Source organism: Dreissena polymorpha, chromosome 2, assembly GCF_020536995.1.
Source record: "Dreissena polymorpha isolate Duluth1 chromosome 2, UMN_Dpol_1.0, whole genome shotgun sequence".
NCBI classification, from domain to species: domain Eukaryota; kingdom Metazoa; phylum Mollusca; class Bivalvia; order Myida; family Dreissenidae; genus Dreissena; species Dreissena polymorpha.
In genome coordinates, this window is record NC_068356.1 from 70,841,477 (window position 1) to 70,863,621 (window position 22,145).

Consider the following 22,145-nt stretch of genomic DNA (forward strand, 5'->3'; position numbering starts at 1 on the left):
AACTTTATGGGAAGCTTCTCTACCAAGAGGAGATGTGCATATTATCAATGGGTTCTGGTCGGATAATTTTTCACAGAGTTATTGGCCTTTGAAATTTTCCATTAACTGTACATATAGTGCAATTCTTGTCCGGGCTATTTCTCAGCAACTAATGACCAGAATTCAATGACACTTTATGGGAAGCATCACTACCAAGAGGAGATGTGCATATTATCAGCAGGTTCTGGTCGGACTATTTTTCACAGAGTGATGGCCCTTTGAAATTTTCTGTAAAAAATTCTTGTCCCCCCAACTACTGTGCCCTCAAGAAGTTTCCTTTTATCTGAATATATAGTGCAATATTGTGAAAATAAAATTCATTTGGGAGCATCACCCGTCTCCGACGGTTTCTTGTTTTTAAAAAGTGATAAAAAAAGATCAGATCATTGCTCATTTCTAGATTGAACAATCATACATTGAGTGATAGCAAATAGCATTTGAATGCATTGACCTTTTTACAAAGAATGAAACTTTGAAAATGTCAATCTTAAACTCCTTAAATCTTGTAGTGGTTAATATGGCAGCAAAAATACTATGATGAATCACTAAAACTACTATCACTATAGTATTGCAATAGTTTAAAACTATTTTCATATTATTATTAGTTGTGAAGTAATCATAGGCTTCTTTGTTTCTAAAAAAATAGTGGAACTTGTTTATATGTACTGTGGTGACCTACTATTCCAATGAGATTCCCACTGAATATTGATTGTTTACAGACTATCAGCGACAATTATGGATTATTATCTTTCCATTTAATCATTGCAATAAATGATAAGATGACTTAGTATTACTCTTCTAACATCTTTTGTATCATATTTACGCAATTGTTGTAATAACAAATACCTGTACAACAAAACTATCTCATTGAAGGCTACCAATTTCACACATGCAGTCCATAAGATATCGTTTATATCTCGTGATGTCAGTGACAGCCGAGCGTTTGGCTACGTGTATGGAGCTGGGGAAGGGAAACACAAATTCTACGCAATAAAAACGGAGAAAGCAGTATGTTAAATACATTTTCTTTTTAAACTGTATGTAAAAATGTTGTGTCAACTCACAATTTATGTAGGTTTTCATAATTAATTTGGTCCATTGGCTTTCAGGTTGTAACTGATTTAACATAACTGTCATACTAAATTTTATTGCTTGAGATATGATTTGAAAATGTAATTGTGCCCCCCCCCCCAAAAAAAAAACAACAACAACAAAACAATTATTTTGATAATGAGAGTCCTTGTATTTCCTTAATGAAGTCTATTTGTCAAAGAAATGTAAGTTCTAATAATGATTATTACATACATGTAAATATCCATCGTTCTTGTGCAAGCAAGCTTTGACTTTTGAATAGAAAAAAGTTAAATAATCAAAATTTACATACCTTTTATCATCCTTTACCTTAAAATGGCTTTTATTGATTCCATCATTGAATGATTGTTTTCTCTTTATGTCATTTACACATGAAATAATGACATTGAATATTTGAAAAAAGAACATAAAATGAAGTTATTCATATTATTAAGTCTACGGATAGAATATTAAACTTGCTGTTACATGCCTTTCTGAGCAGATGGACTTGCAGACTTGTATCATGAGATAAAGTCTGTGAGATGAGATAAAGTCTGTGAGATAAGAAGAATAAACAGTTTCTCAATAGTTGGCCAAAGAAAGATTCATTGGCATACAAGACATACAGATTGTTATTGTCATTGAGACATTTAAGTAATTTGAAGAAACATCCTATGTCCCATAACCTGTAAGTTCCATTCTCTCTCACTGTGACACTGGTTCACTTTAGGCAGAGGCCCTGGTGCTTACATTACGGGATCTCTTCCAAGTGGTCTACGAAATAAAGAAGAAAGAGGTGGAGGAGGCCAAACACAAGATTGAGGAGGCGCCCGTAGATAAGCCATCTGAAAGCCAGAGTGGAGAGGACCCTGTATACTCGGTAGGAAAAACTAGAGCCTTGCAGCAGAATAGTATCAGCATTTTGTACGGATAGATGATTGATGCTTGGCACTGCTATTATAGTGCTGTTGATATTTGTTATATGTAACAAAATTCACACCTAAACCATGCTAAAATTTATTAAAAGAAATATAGTGTGTTAAAAGCTATTGGTTAAGGGGAGCTCTTTTGTGCCTGTATTGTTCATCAGTAATTGGTAGGGCAGACCTCACTATGTATGACATCTTGACCAAACTCGTTCAGTTTCTGTTTTACTATACAAGGTTGGAACCTATTGACATTCGTCCAGTTTGTTCCAGGAACACCAGAGTAATTTCCTTATTTTTCAGAAAATATGGCAAAATGCGCTTTATGCAGCATACAATATGTATGTTTTAACCTTTCATAGCATTATTGTCTCCAAGTGCTACAGCAGATTTTGTCAAAGTTTTGCTTTTACATTGTTTTTTTCCGGAGTAATTGCCCTTTAAAAGGAAGAGATAAAAGAGCTTTTGTGTGCAATGCCTACTTTTTGCAGTATTCATGAAACCTGTGCAATAATCATCTCTTAGTGCATCATCCCATACTGTCAAGGTTTCACAATGGCATTTATAAAAATAGTTATTGCCCTTTATGTAAAATAAGATAAAAAAATGTTTGTGAGCATTTCTTACATTGTGAATGTGATTTAGATGAGACTTTTACTGATTTATTATCTCCAAATGCTATAGTGCATATGGACATGGTTTTGCTTTTGACTTTTTTAAAATGAGATATTTTTAATTTTATTTCTTTATCTTACACTTAAATACCTAATGAATAACAAAATTGGTTTAATAGCTATCTATTACGAAGGAACAATGTTATGATTAAGCCAAGTTCATCATTTTATTTCCACCATTTCACTTAAACCTATTGTTTTAGCATTTTAAAACGAGATGTTATTACTCTAGGATATTGAAGTAACAGAGGCAGTGGTAAATATTCACAATATTTTCAGTCTGATGGCTGTAAAAGCATGTTCACATATGGCAGAGGTGGTGGTTCTTCCAATACACAGAAGGATCTAAATATTTTTAACAAGGTTTTCCGAAGGAAAAAACTGGTTATTAGATTGGCGAATGCGGGCGGGCTGGCTGGCTGGCTGGCTGGCGGGCGGGCGGAACAAGCTTGTCCGGGCCATAACTATGTCGTTCATTGTCAGATTTTAAAATCATTTGGCACATTTGTTCACCATCATTGGACGGTGTGTCACGCGAAATAATTACGTCGATATCTCCAAGGTCAAGGTCACTATTTGAGTTCAAAGGTCAAAAATGGCCAGAAATGAGCTTGTCCTGGCCATAACTATGTCATTCATTGTGAGATTTTAAAATCATTTGGCACATTTGTTCACCATCATGGGACGGTGTGTCGCACGAAAGAATCACGTCAATATCTCCAATGTCAAGGTCGCCACGACTAAAAATAGATTTAAAAAAAACAAACTTACAAAGGGGGTTAATTTTGTTTGTTCATTTCAAAAGTTCAGTTTGAGTTTTCTCCCTTTATCAGATTTTTTGTTCACAATGAAAACCTGGTTTTGTGACAATTTTGTCCCTTGTTGAGAATAAGATTGTGACCAATCATAAATGAAATGAATGATTTAAAGATTGTGTCACTATTGTTCTTAAACCAGCTTAAAATAGAACTATATGTTTTTTCGTCAGAAATCAGAAATGGCTTCTACATAGCAATTTATATGCCCCCAAAATGTTTCATTAACTGTTACCTAGATGTTTCATAGTCCTATCTGAATTTGCTCTGTTTCTAATATCAAGCAATAAGCACGGATGAGCATGCAGTTCATAGCCTTGAAGAAAGCATTGTTTTTAATTTAATAAATGTACTTGATTTTTTCATCTCAAATATTCTGTGTTTAATTTGTTATGTATTATGCACTCTGTTGAATTTATAACAATACTGGAGTTGGGTCTTAGAACAAATCTGAAGGAAGTTGACTTAGTAATGCATATCTTTTCAAAGCATGTAACTGATTTAGTTTTTATTACTAGTTGCAATTAATTTGTTAAGATAATCTTGTATTTTGTGTAAAACACATTTTGATTAAAAGATAAGAGTGTCTGTAAAAAATTGTTTGCTGAATTGGGTTTCCAACACCAAATAGATGATCAAGTGATTGTACCTGATGGAACCAGTTATTTCATATTCATTTATATTTTACTGAATACTGTCTTGTTCTAAACAACGATATTATTTGTTCACAAAAACATGTATCATAAATAATATAAACTTGGCTTTAACCAAATAGCTTCCCTGGTCCCCAACTGAAAAATGTTGATTTCAGTGAATACAAAAATGTCTGGTTCTGATAAACTTAGTTAATATATGGCTGACTGTGATGCTTCACTTCCAGGTGCCCAATAAGGCCAGGCCTGTGGAGAGTGCTACAGATCCCACGTATGAGGTTGGTAAGCAGTGGCATAATAGTGAGATTGAGGCTTGTTTTGGGGGCTTAATTCATGTGTGTAAATTGTTGTTCCTGATTAACCTGTGCAATCAGTGAGGTCATGGGGTCACTTAGTGCATTTCAAGGATTAAGCATGGTGTCCGCTCCCTAATTGAAGTAATTTTCATCCGATCTTCACCAAATTTAGGAGTTGTGTCTAAATCATATCTAGGTCAAGTTCAAATATGGGTCATGCCGTGTCAAAGACTAGGTCACGAGGTCACTAAAAGGATTTCAAGCATTTAGCATGGTGTCTGCTCTCTAATTGAAGTAGTTTTCATCCAATCTTCACCTAATTTGGTCAGAAGTTGTGTCTAGATGATATGTAGGTCAAGTTAAAATATGGGTCATGGTAAAGTTATCAAGTTGTCCAAAACCTTCAAACTGGCGTATCTTGTGACAGTTTGGCACTCATGTTATTTATTTATTTTTTGTTTAAAGGAAGTCTCTTCTAAGCCAAAATCAAGTCTAGACAGAAAGTGTTGTCCCTGATCAGCCTATGCAAACTGCAAAGACTAATCTGGGATGACACTTAACCCTTTGCATGCTGGGAAATTTGTCGTCTGCTAAAATGTCGTCTGCTGACTTTCTAAAATTAGCATTTTCTTCGATTTTCTTCAAAGAACATTATCAGAATAGCAAACAGTTTGGATCCTGATGAGACGCCACGTTTTGTGGCGTCTCATCTGGATCCAAACTGTTTGCAAAGGCCTTCAAAATTCGGTTCCCGCACTGAAAGAGATAATGCACATGCATGAAGCCCAGTTTGTTCAGAATGCTGCTCAAATTGTTCAATTGAACTACTTGTATAATAAATAGTGTACATAAAACAGAATCTAATTACAAAAGGTTTCTCCAACCCCTGAGCTCAGTCAGTATTGTTTGATAACTGTGAAACATGTGTACAGTGTACACTGTCAAAGATATTGGGATGTTATGATTTTGGGTACCTAAATAAGGTTCACATATATATAATATTCCCCTTTCAAAGAAGCATGGTTATATTTCTTTGCTCATAAAATGTAATGTATTTTATAAATCTCTTAAAAATTCAATGGTTTTAGTGTATGATCATATTTTCATGTCATTTATGGTAAAATAAAACAAAAAAATATTGAAGATATGTATTAAATGAACACTCAAGTATGTATGATTAAGATGATCTTACACTGACAACAGATACCCTTTATATCTTCACATTAGATCGTCAGTGATATGCACATGCATTAAGACCAGTATTCTAAGAATGCATCTCATGATATGTAATTGCCTCCTAACAATCAGCCTGTGACAGCTGTGTTTATGTCATGTACTTGCAGGTGCCACCTAACAATCAGCCTGTGCCAGCTGTGTTTATGTTATGTACTTGCAGGTGCCACCTAACAATCAGCCTGTTACAGTTGTGTTTATGTTATGTACTTGCAGGTGCCACCTAACAATCAGCCTGTAACAGCTGTGTTTATGTCATGTACTTGCAGGTGCCACCTAACAATCAGTCTGTGACAGTTGTGTTTAAGTTATGTATTTGCAGGTGCCACCTTACAATCAGCCTGTGACAGTTGTGTTTATGTTATGTACTTGCAGGTGCCACCTAATAATCAGCCTGTGACAGTTGTGTTTATGTTATGTACTTGCAGGTGCCACCTAACAATCAGCCTGTGACAGCTGTGTTTATGTCATGTACTTGCAGGTGCCACCTAACAATCATCCTGTGGCAGTTGTGTTTATGTCATGTTCTTGCAGGTGCCACCTAACAATCAGCCTGTGACAGTTGTGTTTATGTTATGTACTTGCAGGTGCCACCTTACAATCAGCCTGTGACAGTTGTGTTTATGTTATGTACTTGCAGGTGCCACCTTACAATCAGCCTGTGCCAGCTGTGTTTATGTCATGTACTTGCAGGTGCCACCTTACAATCAGCCTGTGCCAGCTGTGTTTATGTTATGTACTTGCAGGTGCCACCTAACAATCAGCCTGTGACAGTTGTGTTTAATTCATGTACTTGCAGGTGCCACCTAACAATCAGCCTGTGACAGATTTGTTTATGTTATGTACTTGCAGGTGCCTCCTAACAATAAGCCTGTTACAGTTGTGTTTATGTCATGTACTTGCAGGTGCCACCTTACAATCAGCCTGTAACAGTTGTGTTTATGTCATGTACTTGCAGGTGCCACCTAACAATAAGCCTGTTACAGTTGTGTTTATGTCATGTACTTGCAGTAGCCACCTTACAATCAGCCTGTGACAGTTGTGTTTATATCATGTACTTGCTGGTGCCACCTAACAATAAGCCTGTTACAGTTGTGTTTATGTCATGTACTTGCAGGTGCCACCTTACAATCAGCCTGTGACAGTTGTGTTTATGTTATGTACTTGCAGGTGCCACCTAACAATAAGCCTGTTACAGTTGTGTTTATGTCATGTATTTGCAGGTGCCACCTTACAATCATCCTGTGACAGTTGTGTTTATGTTATGTACTTGCAGGTGCCACCTAACAATCAGCCTGTGACAGTTTTGTTTATGTTATGTACTTGCAGGTGCCACCTAACAATCAGCCTGTGACAGTTTTGTTTATGTTATGTACTTGCAGGTGCCACCTAACAATAAGCCTGTTACAGTTGTGTTTATGTCATGTACTTGCAGGTGCCACCTTACAATCAGCCTGTGACAGTTGTGTTTATGTCATGTACTTGCAGGTGCCACCTAACAATAAGCCTGTTACAGTTGTGTTTATGTCATGTACTTGCAGGTGCCACCTTACAATCAGCCTGTGACAGTTGTGTTTATGTCATGTACTTGCAGGTGCCACCTAACAATAAGCCTGTTACAGTTGTGTTTATGTCATGTACTTGCAGGTGCCACCTTACAATCAGCCTGTGACAGTTGTGTTTATGTTATGTACTTGCAGGTGCCACCTAACAATAAGCCTGTTACAGTTGTGTTTATGTCATGTACTTGCAGGTGCCACCTAACAATCAGCCTGTGACAGTTGTGTTTATGTTATGTACTTGCTGGTGCCACCTAACAATCAGCCTGTTATAGTTGTGTTTATGTTATGTACTTGCAGGTGCCACCTAACAATCAGCCTGTGACAGTTGTGTTTATGTTATGTACTTGCAGGTGCCACTTAACAATCAGCCTGTGCCAGCTGTGTTTATGTTATGTACTTGCAGGTGCCACCTAACAATCATCCTGTGACAGTTTTGTTTATGTTATGTACTTGCAGGTGCCACCTTACAATCAGCCTGTGACAGTTGTGTTTATGTTATGTACTTGCAGGTGCCACCTAACAATCAGTCTGTGACAGTTGTGTTTATGTTATGTACTTGCAGGTGCCACCTAACAATCAGCCTTTGACAGCTGTGTTTATGTTATGTACTTGCAGGTGCCACCTAACAATCAGCCTGTGACAGTTTTGTTTATGGTATGTACCTGCAGGTGCCACCTAACAATCAGCCTGTGACAGTTGTGTTTATGTTATGTACTTGCAGGTGCCACCTAACAATCAGTCTGTGCCAGCTGTGTTTATGTTATGTACTTGCAGGTGCCACCTTACAATCAGCCTGTGCCAGCTGTGTTTATGTTATGTACTTGCAGGTGCTACCTAACAATCAGCCTGTGACAGCTGTGTTTATGTTATGTACTTGCAGGAGCTACCTAACAATCAGCCTGTGACAGTTTTGTTTATGTTATGTACTTGCAGGTGCCACCTAACAATCAGTCTGTGACCGTTGTGTTTATGTCATGTACTTGCAGGTGCCACCTAACAATCAGCCTGTGGTGGAGGAGGAGGCACCAGACCTGCTCAACCTGGAGAGTGAAATGGAGGCCATGGAACGGGTAGGCCAACACACACCATAGATGTTCAGTCAGGGCTTGGATAGAAACATCATGTTGTATATTTTTGTTTATATCTATGTTTAGTTAATATGTTAAATGGATTTTTATTTGTTTACTATGAGTAAAAAAAGAAAAGCATTTAATTTTCATAAATTTTCAAGAATAAAATAAACTTAACAATATCTTTTCAGCAATTATCTCACTTTTTGCCTGCCCAAACAAAACCTTAAAATTAAAATTATTGATTGGATGTATACAGCATTTCACTAAGAAATAAATGCGATAGATATTGAGTCATATTTCTTTTTTCTCATGTGTGCTTATCATCTACCTGTCATGTTGACATGTGCCTTGCAGAGGATTGAGCAGATCGACACTATGGAGGAGTTCTTTGCTGAGCTGGAGGCGCCGGCCCCTGTCAAGAAGACCATGGCCCCTGTCTCCTCTGATAGCACCTCGTTTGCCAGTGACCTTGCCTCTCTCTCAGGCACCATGTCTCCACCTGTCCAGCCCATGTTCTCTGTGGGTGGTGCAGCGTTTGGGGCCAGCCAGCCTTTTGGAGTGCCACAGCAGTCTTCTAACCCATTTGGTCAGCCATTTGGTGCTGGTCAGCCATTTGGTGCTGGTCAGCCATTTGGTGCTGGTCAGCCATTTGGTGCTAGTCAGCCATTTGGTGGTCAGGGAAGTTTTCAGGCCGGTTTTCAGCAAACTGGGTTTGGGGCTAAACCGGTTTCCCCACAACTTGGATTTGGTGGTCAGCCTAACATGTTTCAGGTATGTGTTTGAATACCTGCCTGCATGTTGTTTTTTAAGTGAGAAATTCAAATTTTGGTTCAAGTGAACTATCTTCTAATTGACCAGACTCTGTAAATAAAACATGTCCATCACATTCCTATCTCAAAATTTCCTCTTGTTTTGTCTTTTGTACATGTGTGATTTAAGCTGAAATTGTAGACTAACAGAAAATGTCTTTATGTGTAATCCTTGTGTACATAGGGCATTGGCAGATTTAATCTTTATATAATTTATATGGTGTGACATATACCCTGTTGTAGGCCCCCTCTGTTCCTCCACGTGTGGTACCTGGGTTCCAGGGTCAGCCTGGTATGAACCTTTTCCCCGGCATGCAGCAGGGATTCCCCCAGAGTGGACCCCCGGCTCCACAGGCTACCTCGCCCTTTCCAGTGAGTCAGTGGGAATACGTGTACTTAATAAATGGTGTAGTTGTCTTAGAAAACAGGACGTAATGCCTGTGGGTAAAGGGTCTTCCCAGATCAGTGTGGGATGTCCACTCATGCTTATTAATAGTTCTTATTTTTAAATATTAATATTAATTGATATAAATAATACAACACTGCCTGCATGCAGTGAATATATATATATATATATATATATATATATATATATATATATATATATATATATATATATATATATATATATATATATATATATATATATTATAATATATTTATTTATATAGATGATACTTACTCAAAACAGACCAATAAAAACAGTAGCTATACATACATGATTTATGAAACCGATATTATTTTACGACATTATTTTTTGTGGATTTTTGCAGGAAAGTTTATATAAAAGGTCTTATCTGGGAAATATATCCTAGAAGTTGAGACTTAAGGGGGGGGAGGGTAATAAGTTTTGACACTGATGTGTTTGCTCCCTTGATTAAAATATGAAATTGTCAAACTGTCCTTATAAGAACCACTGTTTTTGTTACAATTACACAAGACAAGATTGTAACCACTAATTGGACTGTAGGAATCTGTCCCGCTATTTGGATGTTAAACTTAGCTAAGAGACTATGTTATTGAGATATTTGGATATTATAAGTTGGACTGTGGCATTTATTGATGTGTTGTTGTTTAATTGACTGGTAAGTAAGCATACAAGGTGTTTAAGAGAGGAATACAAGTTGAAAATGTATTTTTCATGTTTTTGGCAAAATTATAAACCTGAGAATTTAAGATCCAAGGAATATGCCAAATTTGTACGAACCCATGAAACAAAAAAGAAAATACTGTATAATTAAAAGACCCAGTTATTCCATGACCAGCCTCCATTGTTATTTTATAATATCGATTTAGTTTAGTTGTTAACATTCATTATTACAGATCATGTTTATATTCTAATTATTGGATGTATCACCAATTATTGCTGTCTATATTTATGCCCCTTCAAAGAAGCAGGGAATATCGCTTTGCACCTGGCCGTCGGTTGGATAAATGGCTTGTCAGTCTGTTTATCATTTTGTTTCAATACATTTCTTGGGAACCCTTAGATCTACCATTATCCAAATTTTAAAGAAAGTCTCTATTGATTTTGATGTTAACAGGTTCAATGTCATTATCACCATTAAGTACTGTTAATTCCCGCAAAAACACCACTTATCTTTTCAATGTTATAAAACATCTATACATTGAACCTTGAATTATATGATAATTGGATAGATGACGGTATTGAAAGTAATGAAAACCAATATAATGTAATCCTCTTATACAGGTTGATTAGAAAGTGCAGTTCAAGCCATTTAATATGGCCAAAATGGCATAATGACTTGACTTCCTGTCTGATGTAAAACTTTTGGTAATGGGGAGGGGGGGACTTGTTTAACAAGTATCTCTTGTTGAATCTAGTATTTCATGTTCATGTTATGAATATTTTGTTACATGTCTGTCAATCATTTAAGTTATGACAATAATACAAAACAACATTAAATTGTGTTCACTTCCAGCAAGTGTCCGATGACCCGTTTGGCAATGATCCGTTTGGTGGTTCCCAGGATGTCTTCAGTGACAGCCTTCTGACTCCAGCCCGGAACGAGCAGGCCAGCCCACAGCCCCCCACCACCACGCCAGCAAAGAAAGATGCATTTGATGGTTTGGTTGACATCAGTCCGAAAACTGGGACAAACCTTAAGCCCAAAGACATGTTCTTTGCAACACCTGAAAAGAAGTCAATGAATGAACTGAAGGGAAAGAACCCGAAAGAGTCTGCTTCTTTGGTAGGGTTTGATGATAATAAATATGAGTCTTTACCAGACAGTGAGGATCCTTTTGGACCTAGTGCTCCTTTTGGCACTTCAGATCCCTTTACAAAAGACCCCTTTGCAAGCAGCATGTCCTCTACACCAAACAGTAAGCACCAGAATGCACTTTATGAGGACGACCCATTTGGTGACCCATATAATATCCCTTTACCCTCCGGACCACCCCCTCCCCTGCCTCAAGATATTGCGAGTCAAGTAGAATCTCCAAGCCTGTCATCAGCTACAGCTCGTCACGGCGTGCATGCGGCTGGATCAGAGCTTCAGTTCCCCCCTGTTCCCCCGCGACCCAAGTCCACCTCAGACAGCTCTAGGAGTAGCAACACCAGCCTTAACTCCATGTCAGAATCTCCAGCCCTGAGTCTGCAGATGACCCCACCCTTGCCTCCCCGCCCGCGTCAGGACGCAGCAACCCTACCCGTGCCTAGGCCACGCCCTAGACCCTCTACAGCAAGAACACTCTCTGATGCATCTCGAGTGCCCGGGCCTAGTAGTGATAGGACTAGCTATCCTCGTGTGAACTCAGTTGATAGCTCGCTTGTGATGATGAACAGCAGTCATGACTGTGTGAACACTTTGGCTGAACAAGCCAACAGTCTTAGCAATAAACATCAAGAAACTGTAGATAATGAAATTGCAAAAAGAGACGGATTTGTGACTAATGAATCTCATAGTTCAAATATCTCAGATGTGTCCAAAAGTAAACAAAGGTCTTCCAGTGTTGTTGCAGACCCATTTGTGTCCACAGACCCATTCGGTCATGATGACCCATTCACCCAGTCAGACCCATTCGCACATGACCCTTTTGCACCTGATCCTTTCTCTGACTTGCGGGAGGTCACACACAGTAAACATAGTGATCCCTTCATCAGTTCTGTCCCAAGGGTAGATGGCTCCAGTTTAAAACCTGACCCTTTTGCTGTGTTCGATCATAAATTCTCCAATGATAGTTCCAAGTTTGAAAAGACCTCGTCTCGCAAAGGCAGACACAAAGTTTCAGGTATGTATATGACCCTAAAGGAACTCAATACTTGATACTTTCATGTGTTACTTACATTATAAAATATATTTAAGGATGTGCAATTGTTTCCACTTATGGGTACTTTTTTATTTTGTTGTAAAAGCTTAAATTTACTAAATATCACTTGCACTTACAACTTTTTTATTTTGTTGGAAAAGCTTAAATTTACTAAATATCACTTGCACAATTATAATAAGGAAACAAATATGTACATGTATGGCATGTCAGAAATTTGTACATGACAACAAATTACAAAAAATGAAAGATTTGTCAAGCCATAAAACTTCTTAATATTGATTCTGTGTCTAATTTATTTTTATGCCCCCTTTCGAAGGAAAGAGGGTATATGGTTTTCGCACTAACCGTCAGTCTGTCTGTCTGTCAGTCTGTCACACTTTTCGTGTCCGCTCTCTAATTAAAATAGTTTTCATCCGATCTTTACCAAACTTGGTCAGAAGTTGTATCTAGACAATATCTAAGTCAAGTTTAAATATGGGTCATGCCGGGGCACGGGGTCACTCGGTGCATTTCAAGGATTTAGTATTTAGGTTTCGAAAAATGTTCATAACTTCTATCAAAGCGTTTATAGGGGGCATATGTCATCCTATGGTGACAGCTCTTGTTTAAAGTTGTTCATTATAATAAAATAATATCATTCTTGTTTATTTAGTTAAACATTAAGTGCATTGTTCAGTATCTATGTTTTTTACATAAATTTTGTTAACAATCCCCTCAAATTATGAATTGCCAATCTTGTGATTTGTAAAAAATATACGGTATTGAAAACACTGTATTATTTAAATTCATGGTGACCATCATTTTTTATTACATATTTGTGACATAAAGACATGACAATCAGCATATAGAAAATAATACAATGATGGATGTTCTTACAAAAAATGCTGGAAACGATCATACATCCTTAAAGAAGTAAATAACAAAACAGAGTGGAGTATTGTAGATGTCTGTAATTGGCATGAAAGCTCTTCAACATCTAGAAGGAATGTCTGTAGCAATAGTTTCAGTCTGATGGTATGATGGCCCAGGGATCAGGTTCATATTCCACTATCCCTTGTATTATGCACCAAATGTGTAAACATAACCTTAATCATTTCCCATGTTTTAAGTATATGATCTATTGAAGCACAATCAGCTTAAGTACTCAAAATGCTCAATAGTAGCCATCATTTGTAGATGTAGAAAGGGTAACTGTCTGGACATTGTATTATTAATACAACTCTTCGTTACAATATTAAATTCTATCATTCTGATAATATGCTTAATTTATTTGAAGGCATCAAAGGACAAACAGTGGTACAAATGATTTCATTTCTTTGATTGATGTGTTTGCACAGTATGTGTGTTAGCTTTGTTAAATGTTTCAGTTTGTTATTATTATTGATTTGTTGCTGTATGTCAATGTAAATAGAATCATTAAGATCGGGGATAGGGGTCTGGGGTGGTACATTTTGTGTTTCATTTAGTTTGGCTAAGTTTTTTTTCTTTAAAGTTAATGGCTTCGCTTCCAGGTCCCAATAATGGTTTAATGTACATGTAACAGAAATATACAATGTTTCGTTAACAAACAGGTCTAGTTAAAACACATTTATTTAAAATTCCAAAAAAATCTTGTAAGTTTTTGGGAGATCCATACTGTGTTTCCTTGCTGAATGTTTTTCTGTATGTTTTTCTTCATGTTTGATGTGAGTTTTGGTACATATAACATCACATATCTGAACTGTCCTTTAAAAGTATTAACACTTTCACTGTTGTTGTCATATGGCCAGTATTGCACGAGGAATGAATAATTTTCATGCATTGAATTTAAACCAGGTAATGCTTGTTGTCCCCTACCGGTGAAAACGGAGGGGACTTACAGTTTGCACTTCGTCTGTCTGTCTGTCTGTCAGTCCGTCACACTTTTCTGGATCATGCGATAACTTTAAAAGTTCATCTTATTTTTTCATAAAACTTGAAGCATGGATAGATGGCAATATGGAGAATATGCACGTCATTTCATTTTGTTCTTACGTCAAAAATTATGGTTGCTATGGCAACAAATATATATATATATATATATATATATATATATATATATATATATATATATATATAAATTAATTTTTTTACTGACAATAGTGGAGTTTCACCGGTAGGGGACCATATTGCTTGGCAATCCCTTGCTTATTTTATACTTTACTTGTTTAATACTTTTACCATATAGAATAACCGTAATAATCCATTTTTATGGGACAACAGTTGAAAAGTTTCTACTAAACTTCAAGATTTGACTGCTAGAATATGCTTAAAATGTAATATCTGTATACTTTTTAATAATTCTGGCATGTGTTCCTTGAAAAATGTTCATCTGCTTTTCATTATTTACCATGTGTTTTGCCTCTGTATACCTCGGCAGAAAAATCATTGTGCTTCAGTGTCTTGAGTTTCTAAATTTGCTGCATTGTGACTTAGTTATGGTGAAAAATATATGCTTAACAATCATCTGTAAGATAAAAAGTAATGGTTAATTACACTTTGGCTAGCTTACACATATATATATTTTATATACTTCATTCATATAATGGAATGTTTTAATACTGGAATTGTTTCTACACTGGAGCTGGTAACTGAATATTTGTTGTGATAACGCGTGTTAAAATGATTGTTAATACAAAAATTGAGGTTTGAGAGAAACTGCTGTGTCTGCTCCACATTCCTGTGTCAGACAAAATGGTTTGGCGCTCAACCCTTGATGTGCTTGATTACGTCTGACCGCCTTGCTTTTGAATTTAAAGTACCAACTTGACTTAAAGTTTGGGCTTTATATTTGCTCATTGTGTTACATTCAAATGGTTGCATACTGTACTTTGTTAAAATTCACATCCACATATATTTGTTCAGTACCGTTTTATTTTTATGTTCATTTTTTTTTATTATACATACTATTTAAGGAATAGTTTTTATGCTGGTTACGAATGCACATTTTATAGTTTCTGATATAACATTTTCTTTTCAATCTAGTAAGTTCTTGTAAAGTAACTGTTTTGCACTGATTCTCTTTAATACCTTGTTTTTATCATATTCTGATGACTTGTTTTTTCTTTCAGGTCAATGATCCTTTCGGGATGAACTCGGCATTTAAATAGGTCAGTCAGAGGTTCTATTTAAATAGGTCAGTCAGAGGTTCTATTTAAATAGGTCAGTCAGAGGTTCTATTTAAATAGGTCAGTCAGAGGTTCTATTTTCTCCGTAACAGTAACATGTTGTATTGTAGTAATTTGCAAAATTTATGTAAACAAAAAACTATTAACCATACGAAATGTTGGCAGTGATTTGTATGCTATTTATGTAGATGATATGATGTGAAATTATGTGCTTACTAAATAGAATAATGACAGTTTCGCTAACATGTATTTGCTAGCTTATTTCTGATGGCAATTTATGGAAAAAAATGACAAATCTGTAAATAATGTTCGTATGAACTGAACCTTCATACATACAGCCTATCTTTGTATCTCAATAATGCAAATGTATACATGTATATTAAAGTTTTTTCAGTGATTCTTCTCTGACAACATCCTTAAGATTAACAATGTCAAACAATAACCAATTGAATGCAATTTCTAAGATGACTCACTCATCTACGATAAAAATTAAAATCACATTTCATATAAATGTGTTATCGCTCTGGTAACTTTTGTTCTCTCTCGTATTTAAAAGCTTATGAAAGTAAAGTTTGAACTTGTTAATTGTGCTCCTAAGTTTGTTTTCTGCTTGCTCTTTTACAGGTATACAAGTCTGACCAAAGACTGATCATTGTTCTCAGCTAGGACCTATGCAAATGTTACTGGAAGTTCTTAGACAAGAATTACATTTCAGACACAAAGTCAAATTGTTTCGTTCAAGTTTTAATGGTTAGATTTATCTTACTGGCCTTTTAAGAAGTAGTTGAAATGAATTGCTTTCTTATATATACACAAACTTTTGTATTAGCTCATCATGAAGTGTGAAGACTATTTATGTGATAGTGTAATGAAATTATCCTAAATGATTGGACTAATTTAAAATTATAGCATGGACCTTACCTTTTGTGTTATTTGATGGACAATCTTGCAAAACACGTAATGCAAACCAGGGGGCCTTTTCATAAACAATCGTACGACAAATTTAACTTACAAGAGAATTTTGTAATCTTAATAAGTAGACGAACTAGCTCGCCATGCTTATCAAATATATATGGCGCATGAGATGCCAATGTAATTAAGTACTGAAAATTTATTATCATATGATATAGACTTGAGCAATTATGTATCTTCGAAAAATGTATCGTAAATGTTTACTACGATGTTTATTGAAACGGTCCCCACAAAATAATAACCATATTTGTGATGGTAAATGTAAATATTTGCAAGTGTGCCATATAGAGCCTTATGGCTGTGTTTGTTAAATGTTAAGTTTATTGTGAAACTAATTGTTTTTAAAAGGAATACTCAATTAGAGCCGTGTTACCCAACCAACGTTTAGGTTTATTTAGGTAACATTCACTGATTACTAGTCCCACTTACTTACATGTTGAACTTATACATTAGTCCCAATAATTTACAGGTTTACCTTATACCAAACTGACCGATTATAAGTCCCACTAACTAACAGGTTATATTTATACTCCAAAAAATGCTTTTCAGTTCAACTAACTTACATGTTTACTTATTATATCATTGAGTCCGAATAAGTCCCGCCAAGTGAAAAATTTACTTTGTGACCCTATTGACTGAGTTGTTTATTGTCAGGGTACACCATTGTTTGTATTAATGAGAGGCATAATAAGACTATGTCGCTTTAATAGTATTTTACATAAGAACAATATAGTATGTTACATTAATAGTATAATTAATAGCTGTGATATTAACTTACTGACTGGCATTATATTATTAAAGACTCGGAATGTTATAACTGTCTGATTGACGCAACTTATCACATAAACTATAAAAACTTATTTAGGCGCATATCATCAGGGAATTGATACAAACATTGATTTTGGAAATTTTTCTGCTGAAGATAATTATTAAAAAGGCTTTGTTTAATAAAACGTGTTAAAACATTTCAAATCTATATAATGTAATATATATTATTAGCGGAGAAAACCTGAGGTATTGTCATAGCCAGCTCGTCGTCCACTGTCCGCCGGCTTCGTGTTAAAACTTTGACATTTTTCTCTAAAATCAAAGTGCTTCCACTAACAACTTTGAAAACTTCATAATATGTAGGTGCACCTTGATGAGTTCTACACGCTACACCCATTTTTGGGGTCACTAGGTTAAAGGTCAGGGTCACTGTGACCTCTTAAAAAAGAAAATTCTGACAAGCTTTCATTAATTCAAAAATGCACCCGCAGCCGAGCGTTGGCACCTGTTATGCGGTGCTCTTGTTTATGGTGATATGCCCATTCAAGCTTCAATATTATAACATATTATATGATACTAGGATAAGATGAACTATATGCTTTGAAGATGTTTATTCTTTCATGTCTTAGAATTTTATCATCCTTTCATTTTGGCCTGGTTGTAAAAATATGACATTTTATTCCACGTCATTGAAATAAGAATGTCTTCCAATCAATTTGTAATTGAAATATTACAACATTTGTTTCATAATGCTCATAGCTATATTATACACAATTGTTTGTGCAATACCTGTATGGTGTGAAGAATTGTTGATTGTTCAATAGTTTAGCTAGGTTGTTTGTAAGTTCTGTTGAGTTTGCAAAAAGATTTAAGAGGTCATTTGCAAGTTTATTGTTGTGGTTCATTGTGATTTAGCTTTAGTTTGCATTTTTAGCTCACCTGAGCACAACGTGCTCATGGTGAGCTTTTGTGATCACCTTTTGTCCGTCGTTCCTCGTGCGTTGTGCGACGTCAACATTTGACTTGTTAACTCTCTAGAGGCCACATTTATTGTCCAATCTTCATGAAATTTGGTCAGAAGATTTGTCTCAATATATCTTGGATGAGTTTTAAAATGGTAACCGTTTCTCGAAAAACATGGCTGCCTAGGGGGGGGGGCATTTTTCCTTATATGGCTATATATGGCTATAGTAAAATCGTGTTAACACTCCAGAGGCCACATTAATTGTCTGATCTTCATGAAACTTGGTCAGAAGATTCATCCCAATAATATCTTGGATGAGTTAAAAAATGATGCCAGTTGGTTGAAAAACATGGCCACCACGGGGGCAGGGCATTTTTTCTTATATAGCTATAGTAAAACCTTGTTAACACTCTAGAGGTCACATTTATATTCCGATGAGTTCGAACATGATGCTGGTTGGTTGAAAAACATGGCCGCCAGGGGGCGGGGCATTTTTCCTTATATGGCTATAGTAAAACCTTGTTAACACTCTAGAGGCCACATTTATATATATATATATTTTCTGATCTTCATGAAACTTGCTCAGAAGATTTGTCCCAATGATATCTAGGATGAGTTCAACAATGGTAACCTTTGCTTGAAAAACATGGCTGCCAAGGGGCATTTTTCTTATACATCTAAACATGTATATGGCTATATAAAAATCTTCCAATCTTCATGAAATTTGGTCAGAAGATTGGTCTCAATGATATCTTGGATGATTTCGAAAATGGTTACCTTTGCTTGAAAAACATGGCTGCTAAGGGGCGGGCCATTTTTCCTTATATGGCTCTATATTGCTATAGTAAAATCTTGTTAACACTCCAGAGGCCACATTTATTGTCTGATCTTCATGAAACTTGGTCAGAAGATTCATCCCAATAATATCTTAAGTGAGTTCAAAAATGATGCAGGTTGGTTGAAAAACATGGCCACCACAGGGGCGGGGCATTTTTTCCTTATATGGCTATAGTAAAACCTGGTTAACACTCTAGAGGTCACATTTATTTTCCGATGAGTTCGAACATGATGCTGGTTGGTTGAAAAACATGGCCGCCAGGGGGTGGGGCAATTTTCCTTATATGGCTATAGTAAAACCATGTTAACACTCTAGAGGCCACATTTATTGTCCAATCTTCATGAAATTTGGTCAGAAGATTTTTCTTATTGATATTTTGGATGAGTTCGAAAATGGTTACGTTTGATTGAAAAACATGGCTGCCAAGGGGCGGGGCATTTTACCTCATATGGCTATAGTAAAATCTTGTGAACGCTCTAGAGGCCACATTTATAGTCCGATCTTCATGAAACTCGGTCAGAAGATTTAACCCAATAATATCTTGGACAAGTTCAAAAATGATTGCAGGTTGGTTGAAAAACATGGCCACCACAGGGGCGGGGCATTTTTCTTTATATGGCTATAGTAAAACCTTGTTAACACTCTTGAGGTCACATTTATTTTCCGATCATCATAAAACTTAGTTAGAAGATTTGTCCCAATGATATCTTGGATGAGTTCGTAAATGGTTTTGGTTGCTTAAAAAACATGGCCACCAGGGGGCGGGGCATTTTTCCTTATATGGCTATATATGGCTATCGTAAAACCTTGTTAACACTCTAGAGGCCACATTTATTGTCCAGTCTTCATGAAATTTGGTCAGAAGATTGGTCTTAATGATCTTGGATTAGTTTGAAAATAATTATGTTTGCTTGAGAAACATGGCTTTCAAGAGGCGGGGCAATTTTCCTTATATGGCTATAGTAAAATCTTGTTAACACTCTAGAGGCCACATTTACTGTCCGATCTTCATGAAACTTGGACAGAAGATTCATCCCGATTATATCTTGGACGAGTTCAGAAATGATGCCAGTTGGTTGAAAAACATGGCTGCCAGGGGGCGGGGCATTTTTCCTTATATGGCTATAATAAAACCTTGTTAACACTCTAGAGGCCACATTTATTTTCCGATCTTCATGAAACTTGGTCAGAAAATTTGTCCCAATAACATCTTGTTATCTCAGGTGAGCGACTTTGGGCCTTTCAGGCCCTCTTGTTTTACTTTTTCATAAGTGTTCAACATGAATTACCAAATTTGGACGATGGGAACCAGAGCTTGCATGAACTACTTTTTTTCAACTGTTTGTGTAAACCTCCTTGCCCTAGTAAAAAATACTACAGGTATTATAAGTTCACATGCAATATTGTTCAATAAAAGCGTGAAATATTTGTAAAATATTGTTTGACACTAAATTGAAATATGAGCATAAAGTTATCCTGTTGACAGAGGCTAAAAACAATAAAATAAAAAGGGGTCAGGCCCCTGATTTTTTCATCATTTTTGGAAATTGGAACTCAATGTTTGTTTATTGTCTTTTGAAAACAGGTTTTTCTATATGGAGAATCATGTCAGTATTTATTTAGATAAATAAGTTATGTTTTCTTCTTTTGTCTAATGATAATAGGTTTTTCTATATGGAAAATCATGGAGGAGATAAATCAGTTACCGGTATTTTTCTTCTTACCAACATCCTGATAATAAAGGATGAAACTTTCATTTCTGCAATTTTGGAAGTCCTGCATCTCTGGATTATCATTTCAGGCAATATATATTACCTGGCTGTAAATTACTCCCTAATTTATTACAATACTATGCATAGAATGACTATTACAATTTCAACCATATATACGTAGTTTTACAAGTCTATTACAGTTTCAACAATGTACCGGTATACATGTACATAGTTCACATATGTAAACCATGAACCAAATATGTATATCTGTCAACATTAAAGCGGATTACCGGTACAATCTTAAGAGTTCAGTCCCCTCTTAACATGTACTGAGTGATTTTTAACAGTTCCTTAACTCTGCAGTGAGAATGTGTCCATTAATTTTGTTTGATCATTTTGCATGATTGTTCCATTCACTGTGAAAGATATATTATTTTAGTATTTACCATATTTCTTATCTTCCATTATATGCTAATATTTTACTACTTGTATTTGTGTAGCCTGTTTTTTTATATAACATTAAAATGGCGGATTATGAATGGCTGCCTTGCTGTACAATGTAAGGGTTGAACGCATGCTGTTGTATATTTCTTAAGATGGCTTTTCCCTCATATACCGGTACTTATGACTTTCATTACTACTGTAAACCCGCTGTGATGTGTATTTCATGTTGGTGTTTGTACCGAGTACTCGATAGCTTCCAGATCAAAAAGATTGCTGGCTTGATTAAATTGTTATGGTAATTGAAATATTTATTGATATAAAAATATTTTTAGTTAATAAAGTATTATCTGAACCCTGCTGTTGTTTTACTGCATAGTGCATTCATTTTTCACAACACATGAGACCTTATATAGTGCAAAGCCGAGTAGTATGATATGCATTTATATGAACTGCCAGGTGAACCTCTAGAATTGACATTTTTGATGATTGGAAAATGCATCTTATGTAATTTATGTGAAAAAATGCAAATGACTTATTCCAACTACACTCTTATTTTTTTAAAACTACACCATTAGTTTGTAAAAAAAATAAATATCCTTTAGAATGTATACAGGTTTGAATCAAAACATTACGCTGTTAACTAAATATGTTTATGTTTCTAAATGCCTTACGTGTAAATATCCCTACTAGATTGCAGATGCTCATACTGGTGATATCTTCGGTTATTTTGGACAGAAAGGAAAACAAAAAAAAGTTATCATGAACTTTAATGAGCTTTCTGGTAATACAAACATTCCATTGCTTTATTAATTAAATGCAAGATTACTATTATATTGCATTATTCTGCACCGACTTT

General features: G+C 35.8%; 1 protein-coding gene across 6 annotated transcripts in view; it reads left to right on the forward strand.

Moving 5' to 3' along the window:
- Window positions 1-21,641, forward strand: part of LOC127867535 (disabled homolog 1-like) — a 30,984-nt gene extending 9,343 nt beyond the window's left edge. For 3 of the 6 annotated variants that reach the window (XM_052408788.1, XM_052408790.1, XM_052408791.1), the window contains exons 4-12: window positions 913-1,047; window positions 1,841-1,990; window positions 4,406-4,456; window positions 8,256-8,339; window positions 8,697-9,113; window positions 9,395-9,523; window positions 11,095-11,364; window positions 15,535-15,599; window positions 16,216-21,641. In XM_052408788.1, coding sequence (XP_052264748.1) covers window positions 913-1,047; window positions 1,841-1,990; window positions 4,406-4,456; window positions 8,256-8,339; window positions 8,697-9,113; window positions 9,395-9,523; window positions 11,095-11,364; window positions 15,535-15,573 — 1,275 coding nt within the window. In that variant the 3' untranslated portion in view covers window positions 15,574-15,599; window positions 16,216-21,641. Of the gene's footprint in view, window positions 1-912; window positions 1,048-1,840; window positions 1,991-4,405; window positions 4,457-8,255; window positions 8,340-8,696; window positions 9,114-9,394; window positions 9,524-11,094; window positions 11,365-15,534; window positions 15,626-16,215 lie in introns of all 6 variants that reach the window. The other 3 variants (XR_008043540.1, XR_008043539.1, XM_052408789.1) reach the window with 3 other exon arrangements.
- Window positions 21,642-22,145: the final 504 nt, after the last annotated feature.